This window comes from Notolabrus celidotus, unplaced genomic scaffold (genome assembly GCF_009762535.1).
Source record: "Notolabrus celidotus isolate fNotCel1 unplaced genomic scaffold, fNotCel1.pri scaffold_237_arrow_ctg1, whole genome shotgun sequence".
Lineage (NCBI taxonomy): Eukaryota > Metazoa > Chordata > Actinopteri > Labriformes > Labridae > Notolabrus > Notolabrus celidotus.
This window is the reverse complement of record NW_023260082.1, coordinates 10,001-25,721: the sequence shown is the minus strand read 5'-3', so window position 1 is coordinate 25,721 and position 15,721 is coordinate 10,001. Positions and strand designations below refer to the sequence as shown.

The following is a 15,721-nucleotide window of genomic DNA, read 5'->3' as shown; positions in this document are numbered from 1 at the left end:
CAATAAAGTCTTATCTTATCTTCTCTTCTCCGGTTTCAGGAGCACATTAAATCTACCTTCTGACTTGAAATATTTTAAATAATTAAAAGTCAGTCACATAACATTGGTAAGGGTTTGGGCATGCTGTAACACTGTTGATACTTAGAGTATCAATTATTATTAGCTGCCCTTAATGAGGTACCAATCGCATTCAGATAAGACTTTTTTATTCTTTTTTTATGTTACTGCAGTTTACAACAAGGAATCAACAATGCACTTACAGTGTGAATATAATTACTTTAAAGGTAAAAATAAAATATAACAAATATATATACACTATATATACCCTCTACTTATGCATAGGTAAGTTATGTTATTGCATTAACTGTAATATTTCCTCAGAAACCTCTAAACGTGGCAAAATAATACATTATATTTTATTTATGAGCTCCTCTGAAATGCACTGCTGACAACATGAGTCTACATACAACAGATCTACTAAATCTACTGAAGTTTTACGAGTTCATTATTTAGCATCAGGAGAGAAATAATGTAAAGTGTAATGCAGCCTGACACCAGCAGGTGGCAGTATTTCATGAGAAGGACTTTAAAACGTTTCAGTTTCGTTTCTCTGTCAGTCTGTCTGCCTTTCAGTTTCATGAAAAAGAAAGTTACTCTTTTCTAGAAACATCCAGAACAAAATTATTTCCTGTGAATTTTAACTATTTAATTAATTTGATTTATTTAACCAGGAGAAAACCACATTGAGACTAAACATCAGTGAATATAAAGTGAACTTTGTGTCAGTGATCATCACTTTAAAGACAAACTAACAGTTGGACACAAACATTTTCTTTACATGGACCTCCTATTTTTAATTTGAGCTAATCAGACGTACTCATACTTATTTTTGTTGATATGCTTAAAAATCATTTCATCATGTTCATAACGTAGAGTTAAAATAACGGTTGAACTGTAACTGAGGAAAAACTGGTCTCCAGTCTGGGTTTGATTCCTCAGAATGCTGAGTCACTCTGACAGCTTGTTTACAAACAGATCAGCTGTTAGAGTCCAGTCCTCCTCAGGAACCAACACACTGAAAGGATGTCTGAACAGGAGTGGACCAGCATCTTTAGGAGGAAAGCTCTCAGAAGTCTCAGAAGAAGAGACTCTTGGAGTCTGAAGTTTGATGACAGTCTTGTTCCTAAAAGACCAAAGCGAGGCTGGAGGCAGTACACCAGCAACACAAGCGCCAGGTCAGCATGCTGGAGTTCTGCTACCACCTGATGTGGTGTGAGCAGCACTGTAAGTGTTGTATAGGTTATAGTGTGAGGGTGCTGCAGAGGTTCTGCTAATAAAACATGCTCGTACTGTCACTTCCTGTCTGTGATCTACTGACTGCATCTTTGACAGTTACACTCTGACCACGGACGACGAGGATGACACTAACTCTTCAGACAACACACAATAACAATGAATAACATCAGCACTTCTGATCCAAAGTATCACTGATTCAATAAAAACACACGTGGACTTATTTACACATGTATGAGACCAGAACTCTTGAAATCAGCCTCATGGACCACAGAAGGAAAAGCACAGCTTTACAACATGTTTGAGAGGAATCTTATAGAGACACAGATAGAAGGTGTGGTTGTACTCAGTCTTTAAGTGTTTCTAATCACCAGGAGTCTCTGTGCTGCTCTTCATCCTGCCCTGAACTTTAGCTCTGCAGGTTTAAAACAGGATCATAATGATGAGGGACAGTCCAGGCTCTTTAACCGGACTCTTGTGTCACTTTCAAGTTTCAGGTGCAGCAGGTGTGGAAGAACCTGGCCTTCCAACCAGGTCACAGTGGTCTTTTACATGCGCCTATCATACGGGCGGGGCAAGGTGAAGGTGAGGCGTTTCCATCAGAACTGCAAGAAGTGCAATGAAGCCCCATGGGAGAAGCCGAGTATCAGCAATGAGAACATCCACATCCTCCTGGAGAACCTGGTGAAGAAGATAAAGAAAATTTACTGTGAAAGAAATCGAGTCACAATCGACCAATCGCCCAGAAGGCTGGAGGTCAGAAGTCCCCATGAGCCGGATCACTGTGAGGCCTGTTTTCATCACATCTGCACACAGGAGACGAGTGTGAATCCTCAATTGAACGAAGGTCAAGCAGCTCCTCAAATATGAGGCCAACAAAGAAGTGCTGAAACCTGCCTGTCATGATTATTAGGCCTAAATGAAATGTCCTCATCATGTGTTGAAATGAACGGCGAGGTTTTGGTGAAAAACTTGAATAGTTTGATTCTTTCGAAGAGATGTTAGTTTGCTTTCTTATAACAGATGGAAACCCGTCCTGCTTCACTTCCTACATGAACTCTGCTTTAAAACATTCAAACTACTGATTCAACATCTTTCTGAGAAGCATTTCAATAAATCACAACGAGCGTCTCTGCTGAAGCCTGGATGTTTGTTCTTTATCTCCAGGAGCTCATTCAGCAAATAAAGAAAGTGTCTGGATATCAACACGGAGCAAAACGAAAGATTCCCAGGGAGTGAAATGATCGTTGAAGGCCGTTTTTATTATTGATTAGCCCGATCAACAGGAGCTTTAAACTCTGATTTATACAATGTACAGTATAAATCTATATCAATCAATCAATCTCAATCAATCTTTATTTGTATCGCGCCAAATCACAACAAACGTTATCTCAAGACGCTTTTACAAACATAGCAGGTCTAGACCACTCTATGTCAAATTATGAACAGAGACCCAACACCAAGACAGGATCAGACTCAGTCTGACCCCACCTTAATCCATCATGAGCATTGCACATCGCAGTATTTAGCTAGTTACAGTGGTGAGGAAAAACTTCCTTTTAACAGGCAGAAACCTCCAGCAGGACCAGACTCATGTTAGACAGCCATCATGCCTCGACTGAGTTGGGTCTGGAAAGACAGATAGAGGGGAGTAAGAGAGAGAGGTGATAGTGATGAGACGAGTCGTAGAAGCTGTTGCCGCTGGAGTCCAGCACGTCCGTATCAGCTGGAGTCCAGATCGTCCACAGCAGGAGGACGTCTACGGCAGCTCAGAGGAATCTACGAGACAAGGGAGCTCAGGGACTCCAGAAAGGTCTATGGTTAGTAACTTTAATGGGACAGGCAGAGTTAAAGTAAGTGATGAAGGGGTTGGGGGGAAGAAGGTGAGCTAGGATCCCAGTGTCAGTGTGCCAGTTCCCCCAGCAGTCTAGGCCTATAGCAGCATAACTAAGACCTGGTCCAAGCCTGATCCAGCTCTAACTATAAGCTTTATCAAAAAGGAAAGTTTTAAGTCTACTCTTAAAAGTGGAGAGGGTGTCTGCCTCCCGGACCCTGACTGGTAGATGATTCCAAAGGAGAGGGGCCTGATAATATATCTATAATATTCAACATTTCATACAGATGAAAAAAAGTAAAAACTAAATGATCTTATGATTCTATTTTCAGTCAGATCCTCGGCTGAGACCTCCTGGAGGATTTATTATTTATATTTAGTGATGGGCTGACAGCGACGCAGTGCCGCTCTGCCAATGTTTCCTACTATAGCAGTACGTACTGCTGTGGCAAAAAATAATTATGTAGTATGTGAAAAATGTCTCAGTCTACATCCAACCAGTCTTCCTTGCGTACTGTTTCATTAAATGATCAGTGATGCTAAAGAAGCAGTTTCTCTATCAGCTCGCTCGTTGTTTACTTCCGTTTTCCGAAACCTGAAATTCAGCGACGTCTGGCCCAGCGTCCTGCAGACCAGATCCACCAGAACAGTCAGACTACAGACTAAATTCAAACGCAGTATGCAGCAGGCCGTCTTGAAAACAGCCCTAGTCTTCCTGACTGGACTTTCCCTGAAGCTCCATTTGTCTTTGCTCCTCACAGAGGTTTCATTTAGTCCAAACTTTAGTTCATCCTGTTTCTGAAGGTCCTGAAGAGACATCAGGACCGTCTCAAAGCTTTAATAATAAACTCATTGACCTTTAACCTTTTCAGCAGGTGTCTGCATGTAGATCTGTTTCCATGGACACAGCAGATTAAATAAATATGATGTCTAAATTTACCCTCAGAGGAGAGTACAGTTTCTGTGATTTGTACCTCGTAGCTAATGCTAATCAGTACTTCCTTTATCTGTCCCCTTTGTCTCCTGGTGACCTGTGGCTCTCTGAAGGATGAGCAGCTGGTCACCCCTCTGACAGCAGCTCAATACTCTGTCTTTCAAAATGATTCACTTTAGATTATTCCAATATGTCTTCATCTAAATCAACAGAAGGCTGGATCAGACATATCATCAGCCACCGCCACAGACTGATTATATTATTATATATATTTAATCTACAGTCTAAGGTCTGGACTCCGTGGAGGGCTTTCCTTCTGCTGCTCAGATCAGACCTTTACACCAAACCTCTTCTGTCTACACAACATCAACTTCCACATTCACAGGACGAGACCTGCAAAAAGAGAAGAGTCTGGTCCAACAGAGAGCTCCTCACTGGAGCTTTAATAAGGAGTGTCATGTATCCCAGCAGCTGAGCTGAGTGTGGCTGAATGTCTAGTGAAGGAGGTGAGATCATTCTTTACAAACAAGACTCCAAGTTAAACTTGATGTGACTGCGTAAGAGAGGAACCTTGAACTCTGAACCTGTCTGTTCTTTATCTGCCTTATCTGCCTATCTACTGTACTTCTCAGGAAAACAGGAACAGACCTGAGATAAACCAGTGTACTGCAGCATGTCACCAGCAGGTGGCGCTATTGCATCAGACGAATCAGGTCAGACGGTTCAGTTTCGATTCTACTGCAATCCTCCCAAAGTGACTGCTGCTCAGTTAGAGAGGAAGCCTTCTACAGTCAGTGGACAGGGATCACATTTAATGCATCTTATCTTTACTTAACTTGAGGTTTAGTCGACTTCCAATCAGTAACACACACACACACACACACAAACACACACACACACACACACACACACACACATAATTATATGAATATTAATATAAAACAGTTTGACTTCAGTCACATTTTCATTTCATGGATGTTCCCTCGTCATCATTTTAACTGATTAAAAATGTTTTGATAGAAACATCCAGACAGGGCGGAACAGAGTTGCAGAACAGAAACTTAAGACATAGGTTTCATTTCTTTGGAAGCTCAGCTCAGACCGGTCCCTTATATAGAGCTCAGATCAGACAGGTCCTTACTCAGACCAGCTGTTTGTGTTTACTTCCTCTCAGACCGACACCGACAGGATGGCCGAAACGGATCAGACCTGGACCGACATCTTTGAGAGTAAGACCAGTGATCTTAGAGAAGGGGACTCTTGGTGTCTGGAGTTTCATAAAAGTCTGGATCCGGAAAGACCAGACCCAGGCTGGCAGACTTACATCAGGAACACAAGCGCCAGGTCAGCATGCCTCTACCTGCTGTTTATACCTGATCACTGAGACGAGGAGTTGGACTCAAAGATGTTTATTCATTCATGACTGATTTAAAAAGTCTGTTTCTGAAAATGTAAATCCTAAAGTCTCAGGAGAGAAAGAAAAGTGTTCTTATCTTTAAAGTTTAAATAATGTGAATAGAGGCCTCGTGCATTCTTCTTAACATCAGTATTTCAGGGTTTCAGTCTTATTGGATCCTCTATGATCGAAGTTATAGACTTTCATCAGAGCTGAGGTTAAAGGGACTTTGACTGCAGACTAACAGCTTTGCTCTCATGGTGTCAGGAGCAGGATGTAAACACAGCAGAGTCATTTATTAACGAGCTGTCTGCTCCTTTAATGCATTTATCTCCTATTTATTATTTCACAGTGTCTGTGAACTAAAGTCTAACTGATTCAAGAAGCATGCATCTGAACTGATTCTGCACATCAATAATAACAACAAACAAACAAACACAGGGACACCTGTGTTTGTTTACCACACTGCTGGGAGACACTAATGATTACAGACACAGAGGAGGGTGGAGTTGTTTCTGCTGCTGATGTTAAACTGTCTGTCATTGTTTCATATCAGTGACAGTGAGGATCTGTTAAACTGTCTGTCATTGTTTCATATCAGTGACAGAGAGGATCTGTTAAACTGTCTGTCATTGTTTCATATCAGTGACAGAGAGGATCTGTTTCTGTCCTCTGTCTCTAAACGTGGATCTGCAGGTGTCTCTTTGCTGCTCACTTTAAAACCCTGACTCTCTAACCGGACTCTTGTGTCACTTTCAAGGTTCAAGTGCAGCAAGTGTGGAAGAACCTGGCCGTCCAACCGGGTGATGGTGGTCTTCCACATGCAGCTGAGAGAGGGGCGGGGCGTCGTCAAGGTGATGTGTTTCCGTCAGAACTGCAAGAAGTGTAACGATGCCCCAATGGAGAAGCCCAAAATCAATTCGGAGAACATCGACATCCTCCTGGAGAACCTGGTGGAGAAGATCAGGATCAAATGCTACCATGAAGACATGGGCCAGTTAGAACGCCAGTTTGAACGCCTAGTGGTCAAGAGTCCCCACGAGCCGAGCCACTGTGAGGCCTGTCTGAAAGGCTATTGTAAACAAGGGACGGGAGCCAAACCTCCCTTTAAGTGAAGGAAACTTTAAACATGTTCAGAAATGACTGATTTTATTTTATTCTTAATTTATAAAGAAGGTTTTGTCTCTGGACGTTCGGTGTTAGACCGGAAAGATTTCAATGTAAAGACTTGTATTTGTTTGATTGTATTTCACCTTCTGTCATGTTAATAATCTGATGCAGTCAGTGTCTGTAAGGTATGTTAGCTCACAGGCGTTCAACAATCCTCTGAGATTCAAATAAAAAGCTTTCAAAAGTCAAAAGAGTTTCTTTCTATTTTAAAGAAATCTGCTCTCAGTTCTGATAAAGTAAAGACATGATCAGCGTCCGGCTCCTGCCTCCTCCTGTCTCAAGCTGATCAGCAGCTAACTGAGAATCTGTCATCCCATTTAAAGAGAGATGTTTGCAGTAACTTGATGAAGAAGCTTCCTCTTCCTCTGGAGGCTCCATGAGCTGCGAAGAGAGAGACGGCATGAAACCTCCACGAGTGTTGAGAAGCTGTTTTTCTGTTTGAGGCTACAAAAGATCAGATCCCAAAGTTCAAACTGTGAAAGTGTTTAACTGTCGTGTGTTTGCTGCCTCCACAGACACCTGCTTTTTATGGGTCAGCCCTGTGTTCCCACATTTCTGGGACATAGGACTTGCAAGGTTCAGGTGCAGCAGGTGTGGAAGAACGTTGCCTTCCAACCGGGTCACAGTGGTCTTCCACATGCGCCTATCATACGGGCGGGGCGAGGTGAAGGTGAGGCGTTTCCATCAGAACTGCAAGACTTAAAGCCCCGTGGGGGAGGCCGAGTATCAGCAATGAGAACATCCACATCCTCCTGGAGAACCTGGTGCAGAGGATAAAGAAAATTTACTGTGAAAGAAATCGAGTCACAATCGACCAATCGCCCAGAAGGCTGGAGGTCAGAAGTCCCCATGAGCCGGATCACTGTGAGGCCTGTTTTCATCACATCTGCACACAGGAGACGAGTGTGAATCCTCAATTGAACCAAGGTCAAGCAGCTCCTCAAATATGAGGCCAACAAAGAAGTGCTGAAACCTGCCTGCCTGCCTGCCTGCCTGCCTGCCTGCCTGCCTGCCTGCCTGCCTGCCTGCCTGCCTGCCTGCCTGCCTGCCTGCCTGCCTGCCTGCCTGCCTGCCTGCCTGCCTGCCTGCCTGCCTGAAAAGAAACTTCAACTTCTCAGGAAAACAGGAACAGACCTGAGATAAACCAGACTGTAATGTAGCCTGTCACCAGCAGGTGGCGCTGTTGCATCAGAAGAATCAGGTCAGACGGTTCAGTTTCGATTCTCCTGCAATCCTCCCAAAGTGACTGCTGCTCAGTTAGAGAGGAAGTCTTCTACAGTCAGTGGACAGGGATCACATTTAATGCATCTTATCTTTATTTAACTTGAGGTTTAGTCGACTTCCAATCAGTAGCACACACACACACACACACACACACACACACACACACACACACACACACACACACACATATTTATATATATATTAATATAAAACAGTTTGACCTCAGTCACATTTTTATTTCAGGGATGTTCCCTCGTCATCATTTTAACTGATTAAAAATGTTTTGATAGAAACATCCAGACTTTAGACTTTAAGTTTCATTTCTTTGGAAGCTCAGCTCAGACCAGCTCAACCGGTCCCTTATGTAGAGCTCAGATCAGACAGGTCCTTACTCAGACCAGCTGTTTGTGTTTACTTCCTCTCAGACCGACACCGACAGGATGGCCGAATTGGAGTGGAACTGGATCGACATCTTTGAGAGTAAGACCAGTGATCTTAGAGAAGGGGACTCTTGGTGTCTGGAGTTTGATAAAAGTCTGGATCCGGAAAGACCAGACCCAGGCTGGCGGATGTACATCAGGAACACAAGCGCCAGGTCAGCATGCCTCTACCTGCTGTTTATACCTGATCACTGAGACGAGGAGTTGGACTCAAAGATGTTTATTCATTCATGACTGATTTAAAAAGTCTGTTTCTGAAAATGTAAATCCTAAAGTCTCAGGAGAGAAAGAAAAGTGTTCTTATCTTTAAAGTTTAAATAATGTGAATAGAGGCCTCGTGCATTCTTCTTAACATCAGTATTTCAGGGTTTCAGTCTTATTGGATCCTCTATGATCGAAGTTATAGACTTTCATCAGAGCTGAGGTTAAAGGGACTTTGACTGCAGACTAACAGCTTTGCTCTCATGGTGTCAGGAGCAGGATGTAAACACAGCAGAGTCATTTATTAACGATCTGTCTGCTCCTTTAATGCATTTATCTCCTATTTATTATTTCACAGTGTCTGTGAACTAAAGTCTAACTGATTCAAGAAGCATGCATCTGAACTGATTCTGCACATCAATAACAACAACAAACAAACAAACACAGGGAGACCTGTGTTTGTTTACCACACTGCTGGGAGACACTAATGATTACAGACACAGAGGAGGGTGGAGTTGTTTCTGCTGCTGCTGTTAAACTGTCTGTCATTGTTTCATATCAGTGACAGTGAGGATCTGTTAAACTGTCTGTCATTGTTTCATATCAGTGACAGAGAGGATCTGTTAAACTGTCTGTCATTGTTTCATATCAGTGACAGTGAGGATCTGTTAAACTGTCTGTCATTGTTTCATATCAGTGACAGAGAGGATCTGTTAAACTGTCTGTCATTGTTTCATATCAGTGACAGAGAGGATCTGTTTCTGTCCTCTGTCTCTAAACGTGGATCTGCAGGTGTCTCTTTGCTGCTCACTTTAAAACCCTGACTCTCTAACCGGACTCTTGTGTCACTTTCAAGGTTCAGGTGCAGCAAGTGTGGAAGAACCTGGCCGTCCAACCGGGTGATGGTGGTCTTCCACATGCAGCTGAGAGAGGGGCGGGGCGTCGTCAAGGTGATGTGTTTCCGTCAGAACTGCAAGAAGTGTAACGATGCCCCAATGGAGAAGCCCAAAATCAATTCGGAGAACATCGACATCCTCCTGGAGAACCTGGTGGAGAAGATCAGGATCAAATGCTACCATGAAGACATGGGCCAGTTAGAACGCCAGTTTGAACGCCTAGTGGTCAAGAGTCCCCACGAGCCGAGCCACTGTGAGGCCTGTCTGAAAGGCTATTGTAAACAAGGGACGGGAGCCAAACCTCCCTTTAAGTGAAGGAAACTTTAAACATGTTCAGAAATGTCTGATTTTAGTTTATTGTTAATTTATAAAGAAGGTTTTGTCTCTGGACGTTCGGTGTTAGACCGGAAAGATTTCAATGTAAAGACTTGTATTTGTTTGATTGTATTTCACCTTCTGTCATGTTAATAATCTGATGCAGTCACTGTCTGTAAGGTATGTTAGCTCACAGGCGTTCAACAATCCTCTGAGATTCAAATAAAAAGCTTTCAAAAGTCAAAAGAGTTTCTTTCTATTTTAAAGAAATCTGCTCTCAGTTCTGATAAAGTAAAGACATGATCAGCGTCCGGCTCCTGCCTCCTCCTGTCTCAAGCTGATCAGCAGCTAACTGAGAATCTGTCATCCCATTTAAAGAGAGATGTTTGCAGTAACTTGATGAAGAAGCTTCCTCTTCCTCTGGAGGCTCGATGAGCTGCGAAGAGAGAGACGGCATGAAACCTCCACGAGTGTTGAGAAGCTGTTTTTCTGTTTGAGGCTACAAATGATCAGATCCCAAAGTTCAAACTGTGAAAGTGTTTAACTGTCGTGTGTTTGCTGCCTCCACAAACACCTGCTTTTTATGGGTCAGCCCTGTGTTCCCACATTTCTGGGACATAGGACTTTCAAGGTTCAGATGCAGCAGGTGTGGAAGAACGTTGCCTTCCAACCGGGTCACAGTGGTCTTTCACATGCGCCTATCATACGGGCAGGGCGAGGTGAAGGTGAGGCGTTTCCATCAGAACTGCAAGACTTAAAGCCCCGTGGGGGAGGCCGAGTATCAGCAATGAGAACATCCACATCCTCCTGGAGAACCTGGTGAAGAGGATAAAGAAAATTTACTGTGAAAGAAATCGAGTCACAATCGACCAATCGCCCAGAAGGCTGGAGGTCAGAAGTCCCCATGAGCCGGATCACTGTGAGGCCTGTTTTCATCACATCTGCACACAGGAGACGAGTGTGAATCCTCAATTGAACCAAGGTCAAGCAGCTCCTCAAATATGAGGCCAACAAAGAAGTGCTGAAACCTGCCTGCCTGCCTGCCTGCCTGCCTGCCTGCCTGCCTGCCTGCCTGCCTGCCTGCCTGCCTGCCTGCCTGCCTGCCTGCCTGCCTGAAAAGAAACTTCAACTTCTCAGGAAAACAGGAACAGACCTGAGATAAACCAGACTGTAATGTAGCCTGTCACCAGCAGGTGGCGCTGTTGCATCAGAAGAATCAGGTCAGACGGTTCAGTTTCGATTCTCCTGCAATCCTCTCAAAGTGACTGCTGCTCAGTTAGAGAGGAAGTCTTCTACAGTCAGTGGACAGGGATCACATTTAATGCATCTTATCTTTATTTAACTTGAGGTTTAGTCGACTTCCAATCAGTAGCACACACACACACACACACACACACACACACACACACACACACACACACACACACACACACACACACACATATTTATATGTATATTAATATAAAACAGTTGAACCTCAGTCACATTTTTATTTCAGGGATGTTCCCTCGTCATCATTTTAACTGATTAAAAATGTTTTGATAGAAACATTCAGACTTTAGACTTTAAGTTTCATTTCTTTGGAAGCTCAGCTCAGACCAGCTGAACCGGTCCCTTATATAGAGCTCAGATAGGACAGGTCCTTACTCAGACCAGCTGAACCAGTCCCTTATGTGGAGCTCAGATCAGACAGGTCCTTACTCAGACCAGCTGTTTGTGTTTACTTCCTCTCAGACCGACACCGACAGGATGGCCGAATTGGATCAGACCTGGATCGACATCTTTGAGAGTAAAACCAGTGATCTTAGAGAAGGGGACTCTTGGTGTCTGGAGTTTGATAAAAGTCTGGATCCGGAAAGACCAGACCCAGGCTGGCAGAAGTACATCAGGAACACAAGCGCCAGGTCAGCATGCCTCTACCTGCTGTTTATACCTGATCACTGAGACGAGGAGTTGGACTCAAAGATGTTTATTCATTCATGACTGATTTAAAAAGTCTGTTTCTGAAAATGTAAATCCTAAAGTCTCAGGAGAGAAAGAAAAGTGTTCTTATCTTTAAAGTTTAAATAATGTGAATAGAGGCCTCGTGCATTCTTCTTAACATCAGTATTTCAGGGTTTCAGTCTTATTGGATCCTCTATGATCGAAGTTATAGACTTTCATCAGAGCTGAGGTTAAACGGACTTTGACTGCAGACTAACAGCTTTGCTCTCATGGTGTCAGGAGCAGGATGTAAACACAGCAGAGTAATTTATTAACGAGCTGTCTGCTCCTTTAATGCATTTATCTCCTATTTATTATTTCACAGTGTCTGTGAACTAAAGTCTAACTGATTCAAGAAGCATGCATCTGAACTGATTCTGCACATCAATAACAACAACAAACAAACAAACACAGGGAGACCTGTGTTTGTTTACCACACTGCTGGGAGACACTAATGATTACAGACACAGAGGAGGGTGGAGTTGTTTCTGCTGCTGCTGTTAAACTGTCTGTCATTGTTTCATATCAGTGACAGTGAGGATCTGTTAAACTGTCTGTCATTGTTTCATATCAGTGACAGAGAGGATCTGTTAAACTGTCTGTCATTGTTTCATATCAGTGACAGAGAGGATCTGTTAAACTGTCTGTCATTGTTTCATATCAGTGACAGAGAGGATCTGTTAAACTGTCTGTCATTGTTTCATATCAGTGACAGTGAGGATCTGTTAAACTGTCTGTCATTGTTTCATATCAGTGACAGAGAGGATCTGTTTCTGTCCTCTGTCTCTAAACGTGGATCTGCAGGTGTCTCTTTGCTGCTCACTTTAAAACCCTGACTCTCTAACCGGACTCTTGTGTCACTTTCAAGGTTCAGGTGCAGCAAGTGTGGAAGAACCTGGCCGTCCAACCAGGTGAAGGTGGTCTTCCACATGCAGCTGAGAGAGGGGCGGGGCGTCGTCAAGGTGAGGTGTTTCCGTCAGAACTGCAAGAAGTGTCACGGCGCCCCGATGGAGAAGCCCCAAATCGATTCGGAGAACATCGACATCCTCCTGGAGAACCTGGTGAAGAAGATCAGGATCAAATGCTACCATGAAGACATGGGCCCGTCAGAACGCCGGTTTGAACACGTAGAGGTCAACAATCCCCACGAGCCGAGCCACTGTGAGGCCTGTCTGATGGGCATCTGTAAACAAGGGATGTGAGCCAAACCTCCCTTTAAGTGAATGAAACTTTAAACATGTTCAGAAATGTCTGATTTTAGTTTATTGTTCATTTATAAAGAAGGTTTTGTCTCTGGACGTTCGGTGTTAGACCGGATCTGATGCAGTCAGTGTCTGTAAGGTATGTTAGCTCACAGGCGTTCAACAATCCTCTGAGATTCAAATAAAAAGCTTTCAAAAGTCAAAAGAGTTTCTTTCTATTTTAAAGAAATCTGCTCTCAGTTCTGATAAAGTAAAGACATGATCAGCGTCCGGCTCCTGCCTCCTCCTGTCTCAAGCTGATCAGCAGCTAACTGAGAATCTGTCATCCCATTTAAAGAGAGATGTTTGCAGTAAGTTGATGAAGAAGCTCAGCCCAACGTTCCCACTTTTCTGGGACAGTTTCAAAATGAGGTCATTAATGTTCCTAAATTTCCCTTCAATTTAAGCCGTTTAGTTTGTTTATTTAAAAAGACAATGTGCACTTACATTAAATGTTTGCAATAAACAAAGAGATGGGCTAAAAGGTACATTCCAGCTGTAGTCCATTGCTACTGGATAATAGGTTGGGTGTAAATGGCTTCCAAAGTGGGAGAAAGGGGAAAAAAATCTGATACAAATTTATGAAAAGGAAATGTGGAAACATAGACACGCTCCCGCTTTCTGACACTCATCAGACTTCAATGCAGATTCAAGAGGAGAACAAACTGAACTGTCTGAAGAGGAAAGACCTCAGAGTTAAAGACTTCAGAGTTATAGACCTCAGAGTTAAAGACTTCAGAGTTATAGGCCTCAGAGTTAAAGACTTCAGAGTTATAGACCTCAGAGTTAAAGACTTCAGAGTTAAAGACCTCAGAGTTAAAGACTTCAGAGTTAAAGACCTCAGAGTTAAATACCTCAGAGTTAAAGACCTCAGAGTTAAAGACCTCAGAGTTAAAGACTTCAGAGTTAAAGACTTCAGAGTTAAAGACCTCAGAGTTAAAGACCTCAGAGTTAAAGACTTCAGAGTTATAGACCTCAGAGTTAAAGACTTCAGAGTTAAAGACTTCAGAGTTAAAGACCTCAGAGTTAAAGACCTCAGAGTTAAAGACCTCAGAGTTAAAGAGTTCAGAGTTAAAGACCTCAGAGTTAAAGACCTCAGAGTTAAAGACCTCAGAGTTAAAGACCTCAGAGTTAAAGACCTCAGAGTTAAAGACTTCAGAGTTAAAGACCTCAGAGTTAAAGACCTCAGAGTTAAAGACCTCAGAGTTAAAGACTTCAGAGTTAAAGACCTCAGAGTTAAAGACCTCAGAGTTAAAGACCTCAGAGTTAAAGACGTCAGAGTTAAAGACCTCAGAGTTAAAGACCTCAGAGTTAAAGACCTCAGAGTTTAAGACCTCAGAGTTAAAGACCTCAGAGTTAAAGACCTCAGAGTTAAAGACTTCAGAGTTAAAGACCTCAGAGTTAAAGACCTCAGAGTTAAAGACCTCAGAGTTAAAGACTTCAGAGTTAGAGACTTCAGAGTTAAAGACTTCAGAGTTAAAGACCTCAGAGTTAAAGACCTCAGAGTTAAAGACCTCAGAGTTAAAGACTTCAGAGTTAAAGACCTCAGAGTTAAAGACCTCAGAGTTAAAGACCTCAGAGTTAAAGACGTCAGAGTTAAAGACGTCAGAGTTAAAGACCTCAGAGTTAAAGACTTCAGAGTTAAAGACTTCAGAGTTAAAGACCTCAGAGTTAAAGACTTCAGAGTTAAAGACTTCAGAGTTAAAGACTTTAGAGTTAAAGACCTCAGAGTTAAAGACCTCAGAGTTAAAGACCTCAGAGTTAAAGACCTCAGAGTTAAAGACTTCAGAGTTAAAGACTTCAGAGTTAAAGACTTCAGAGTTAAAGACCTCAGAGTTAAAGACCTCAGAGTTAAAGACCTCAGAGTTAAAGACTTCAGAGTTATAGACCTCAGAGTTAAAGACTTCAGAGTTATAGACCTCAGAGTTAAAGACTTCAGAGTTATAGACCTCAGAGTTAAAGACTTCAGAGTTATAGGCCTCAGAGTTAAAGACTTCAGAGTTATAGACCTCAGAGTTAAAGACCTCAGAGTTAAAGAGTTCAGAGTTAAAGACCTCAGAGTTAAAGACTTCAGAGTTATAGACCTCAGAGTTAAAGACCTCAGAGTTAAAGACCTCAGAGTTAAAGACCTCAGAGTTAAAGACCTCAGAGTTAAAGACCTCAGAGTTAAAGTCCTCCTGTCTGTTTTTGAACTCATCTCTGCTCCTGATGAATCAAAAGTGAACCTTCATTTGTCCTCCAGTCTCACCTGACCATGACATACAGCTTCCCTCCTCTGTGTGTTTCATACCTGATAATAAAAACATAGGATCAAAAATTAAAAACAGTAGTTCACATTCCTGCCACTAGAAAAGGAAACTTAAGGAAACCAGTCTGCAGGTTTTAAGTTTCATTTCCTCTTATCTGTGTTGACAGAGTTTACAGAGAGAGTTTCTGAGTCAGTCTCACAGACTGTGCAGATCAGCTGTTGGTGCAGATCAGCTGTTGGTGCAGATCAGCTGTTGGTGCAGATCAGCTGTTGGTGCAGATCAGCTGTTTGAGTCTATTTCTTCATCACTGATAAGATCAATCAATCAACCATGAACCATTCAGAGTGGACACGCATCTTTGGACAGAAGACAGGGGAGCTGAAAGACTCCTGGCGTCTGGAGTTCGATGACAAACTGGTTCCAAAGTCCCCAAATAAGGGCTGGAAGATGACCGTCAGGAGCACCTGTGCCAGGTCAGTCTGCAGGACTTTAATCTGATGTTCACAGAGTAAAGATTTATATTTAGAGGTTAAACATCAGAGACT

The 15,721-nt window shown here is 42.7% G+C and overlaps 5 protein-coding genes across 17 annotated transcripts in view; all 5 read left to right on the top strand.

Annotated features, from left to right (window-relative positions):
- Nucleotides 1-677: 677 nt before the first annotated feature.
- LOC117809134 (receptor-transporting protein 3-like) lies at nt 678-2,264 on the top strand. Of its 2 annotated transcripts, none has more exons than XM_034678819.1 (2): nt 678-1,235; nt 1,791-2,264. In XM_034678819.1, exons 1-2 carry the CDS (start codon nt 1,084-1,086, stop codon nt 2,161-2,163), a joined length of 525 nt encoding a protein of 174 aa, XP_034534710.1. In that variant the 5' UTR covers nt 678-1,083; the 3' UTR covers nt 2,164-2,264. The 2 variants fall into 2 exon arrangements, with proteins under 2 accessions (XP_034534710.1, XP_034534709.1); XM_034678818.1 differs by having other exon boundaries at nt 1,785-2,264.
- Nucleotides 2,265-3,082: 818 nt separating this feature from the next.
- On the top strand, nt 3,083-6,818 carry LOC117809130 (receptor-transporting protein 3-like). 3 transcript variants are annotated; one of them, XM_034678808.1, is made up of 4 exons: nt 3,083-3,113; nt 4,694-4,774; nt 5,236-5,405; nt 6,218-6,818. In XM_034678808.1, the coding sequence occupies exons 1-4, from the start codon at nt 3,111-3,113 to the stop codon at nt 6,570-6,572; spliced, it is 609 nt and encodes a 202-aa protein (XP_034534699.1). In that variant the 5' UTR covers nt 3,083-3,110; the 3' UTR covers nt 6,573-6,818. The 3 variants fall into 3 exon arrangements, with proteins under 3 accessions (XP_034534699.1, XP_034534698.1, XP_034534700.1); XM_034678807.1 differs by lacking the exon at nt 3,083-3,113 and having other exon boundaries at nt 4,720-4,851; XM_034678809.1 differs by lacking the exons at nt 3,083-3,113; nt 4,694-4,774 and adding an exon at nt 4,800-4,902.
- A 994-nt stretch (nt 6,819-7,812) lies between these two features.
- LOC117809133 (receptor-transporting protein 3-like) lies at nt 7,813-13,093 on the top strand. Of its 2 annotated transcripts, none has more exons than XM_034678817.1 (4): nt 7,813-7,828; nt 8,277-8,446; nt 9,349-9,883; nt 13,028-13,093. In XM_034678817.1, the coding sequence occupies exons 2-3, from the start codon at nt 8,292-8,294 to the stop codon at nt 9,701-9,703; spliced, it is 510 nt and encodes a 169-aa protein (XP_034534708.1). In that variant the 5' UTR covers nt 7,813-7,828; nt 8,277-8,291; the 3' UTR covers nt 9,704-9,883; nt 13,028-13,093. The 2 variants fall into 2 exon arrangements, with proteins under 2 accessions (XP_034534708.1, XP_034534707.1); XM_034678816.1 differs by lacking the exon at nt 7,813-7,828 and adding an exon at nt 7,840-7,956.
- On the top strand, nt 7,853-13,093 carry LOC117809132 (receptor-transporting protein 3-like). 5 transcript variants are annotated; one of them, XM_034678815.1, is made up of 3 exons: nt 7,853-7,905; nt 11,438-11,607; nt 12,555-13,093. In XM_034678815.1, the coding sequence occupies exons 2-3, from the start codon at nt 11,453-11,455 to the stop codon at nt 12,886-12,888; spliced, it is 489 nt and encodes a 162-aa protein (XP_034534706.1). In that variant the 5' UTR covers nt 7,853-7,905; nt 11,438-11,452; the 3' UTR covers nt 12,889-13,093. The 5 variants fall into 5 exon arrangements, with proteins under 5 accessions (XP_034534706.1, XP_034534704.1, XP_034534703.1 ...); XM_034678813.1 differs by lacking the exon at nt 7,853-7,905 and adding an exon at nt 10,808-10,923; XM_034678812.1 differs by lacking the exon at nt 7,853-7,905 and adding an exon at nt 10,922-11,000.
- Nucleotides 13,094-15,330: 2,237 nt separating this feature from the next.
- LOC117809129 (receptor-transporting protein 2-like) overlaps nt 15,331-15,721 on the top strand; it is a 2,977-nt gene continuing 2,586 nt past the window's right edge. For 4 of the 5 annotated variants that reach the window (XM_034678803.1, XM_034678806.1, XM_034678805.1 and 1 more), the window contains exon 1: nt 15,387-15,649. In XM_034678803.1, coding sequence (XP_034534694.1) covers nt 15,507-15,649 — 143 coding nt within the window. In that variant the 5' untranslated portion in view covers nt 15,387-15,506. The other variant, XM_034678802.1, reaches the window with a different exon arrangement.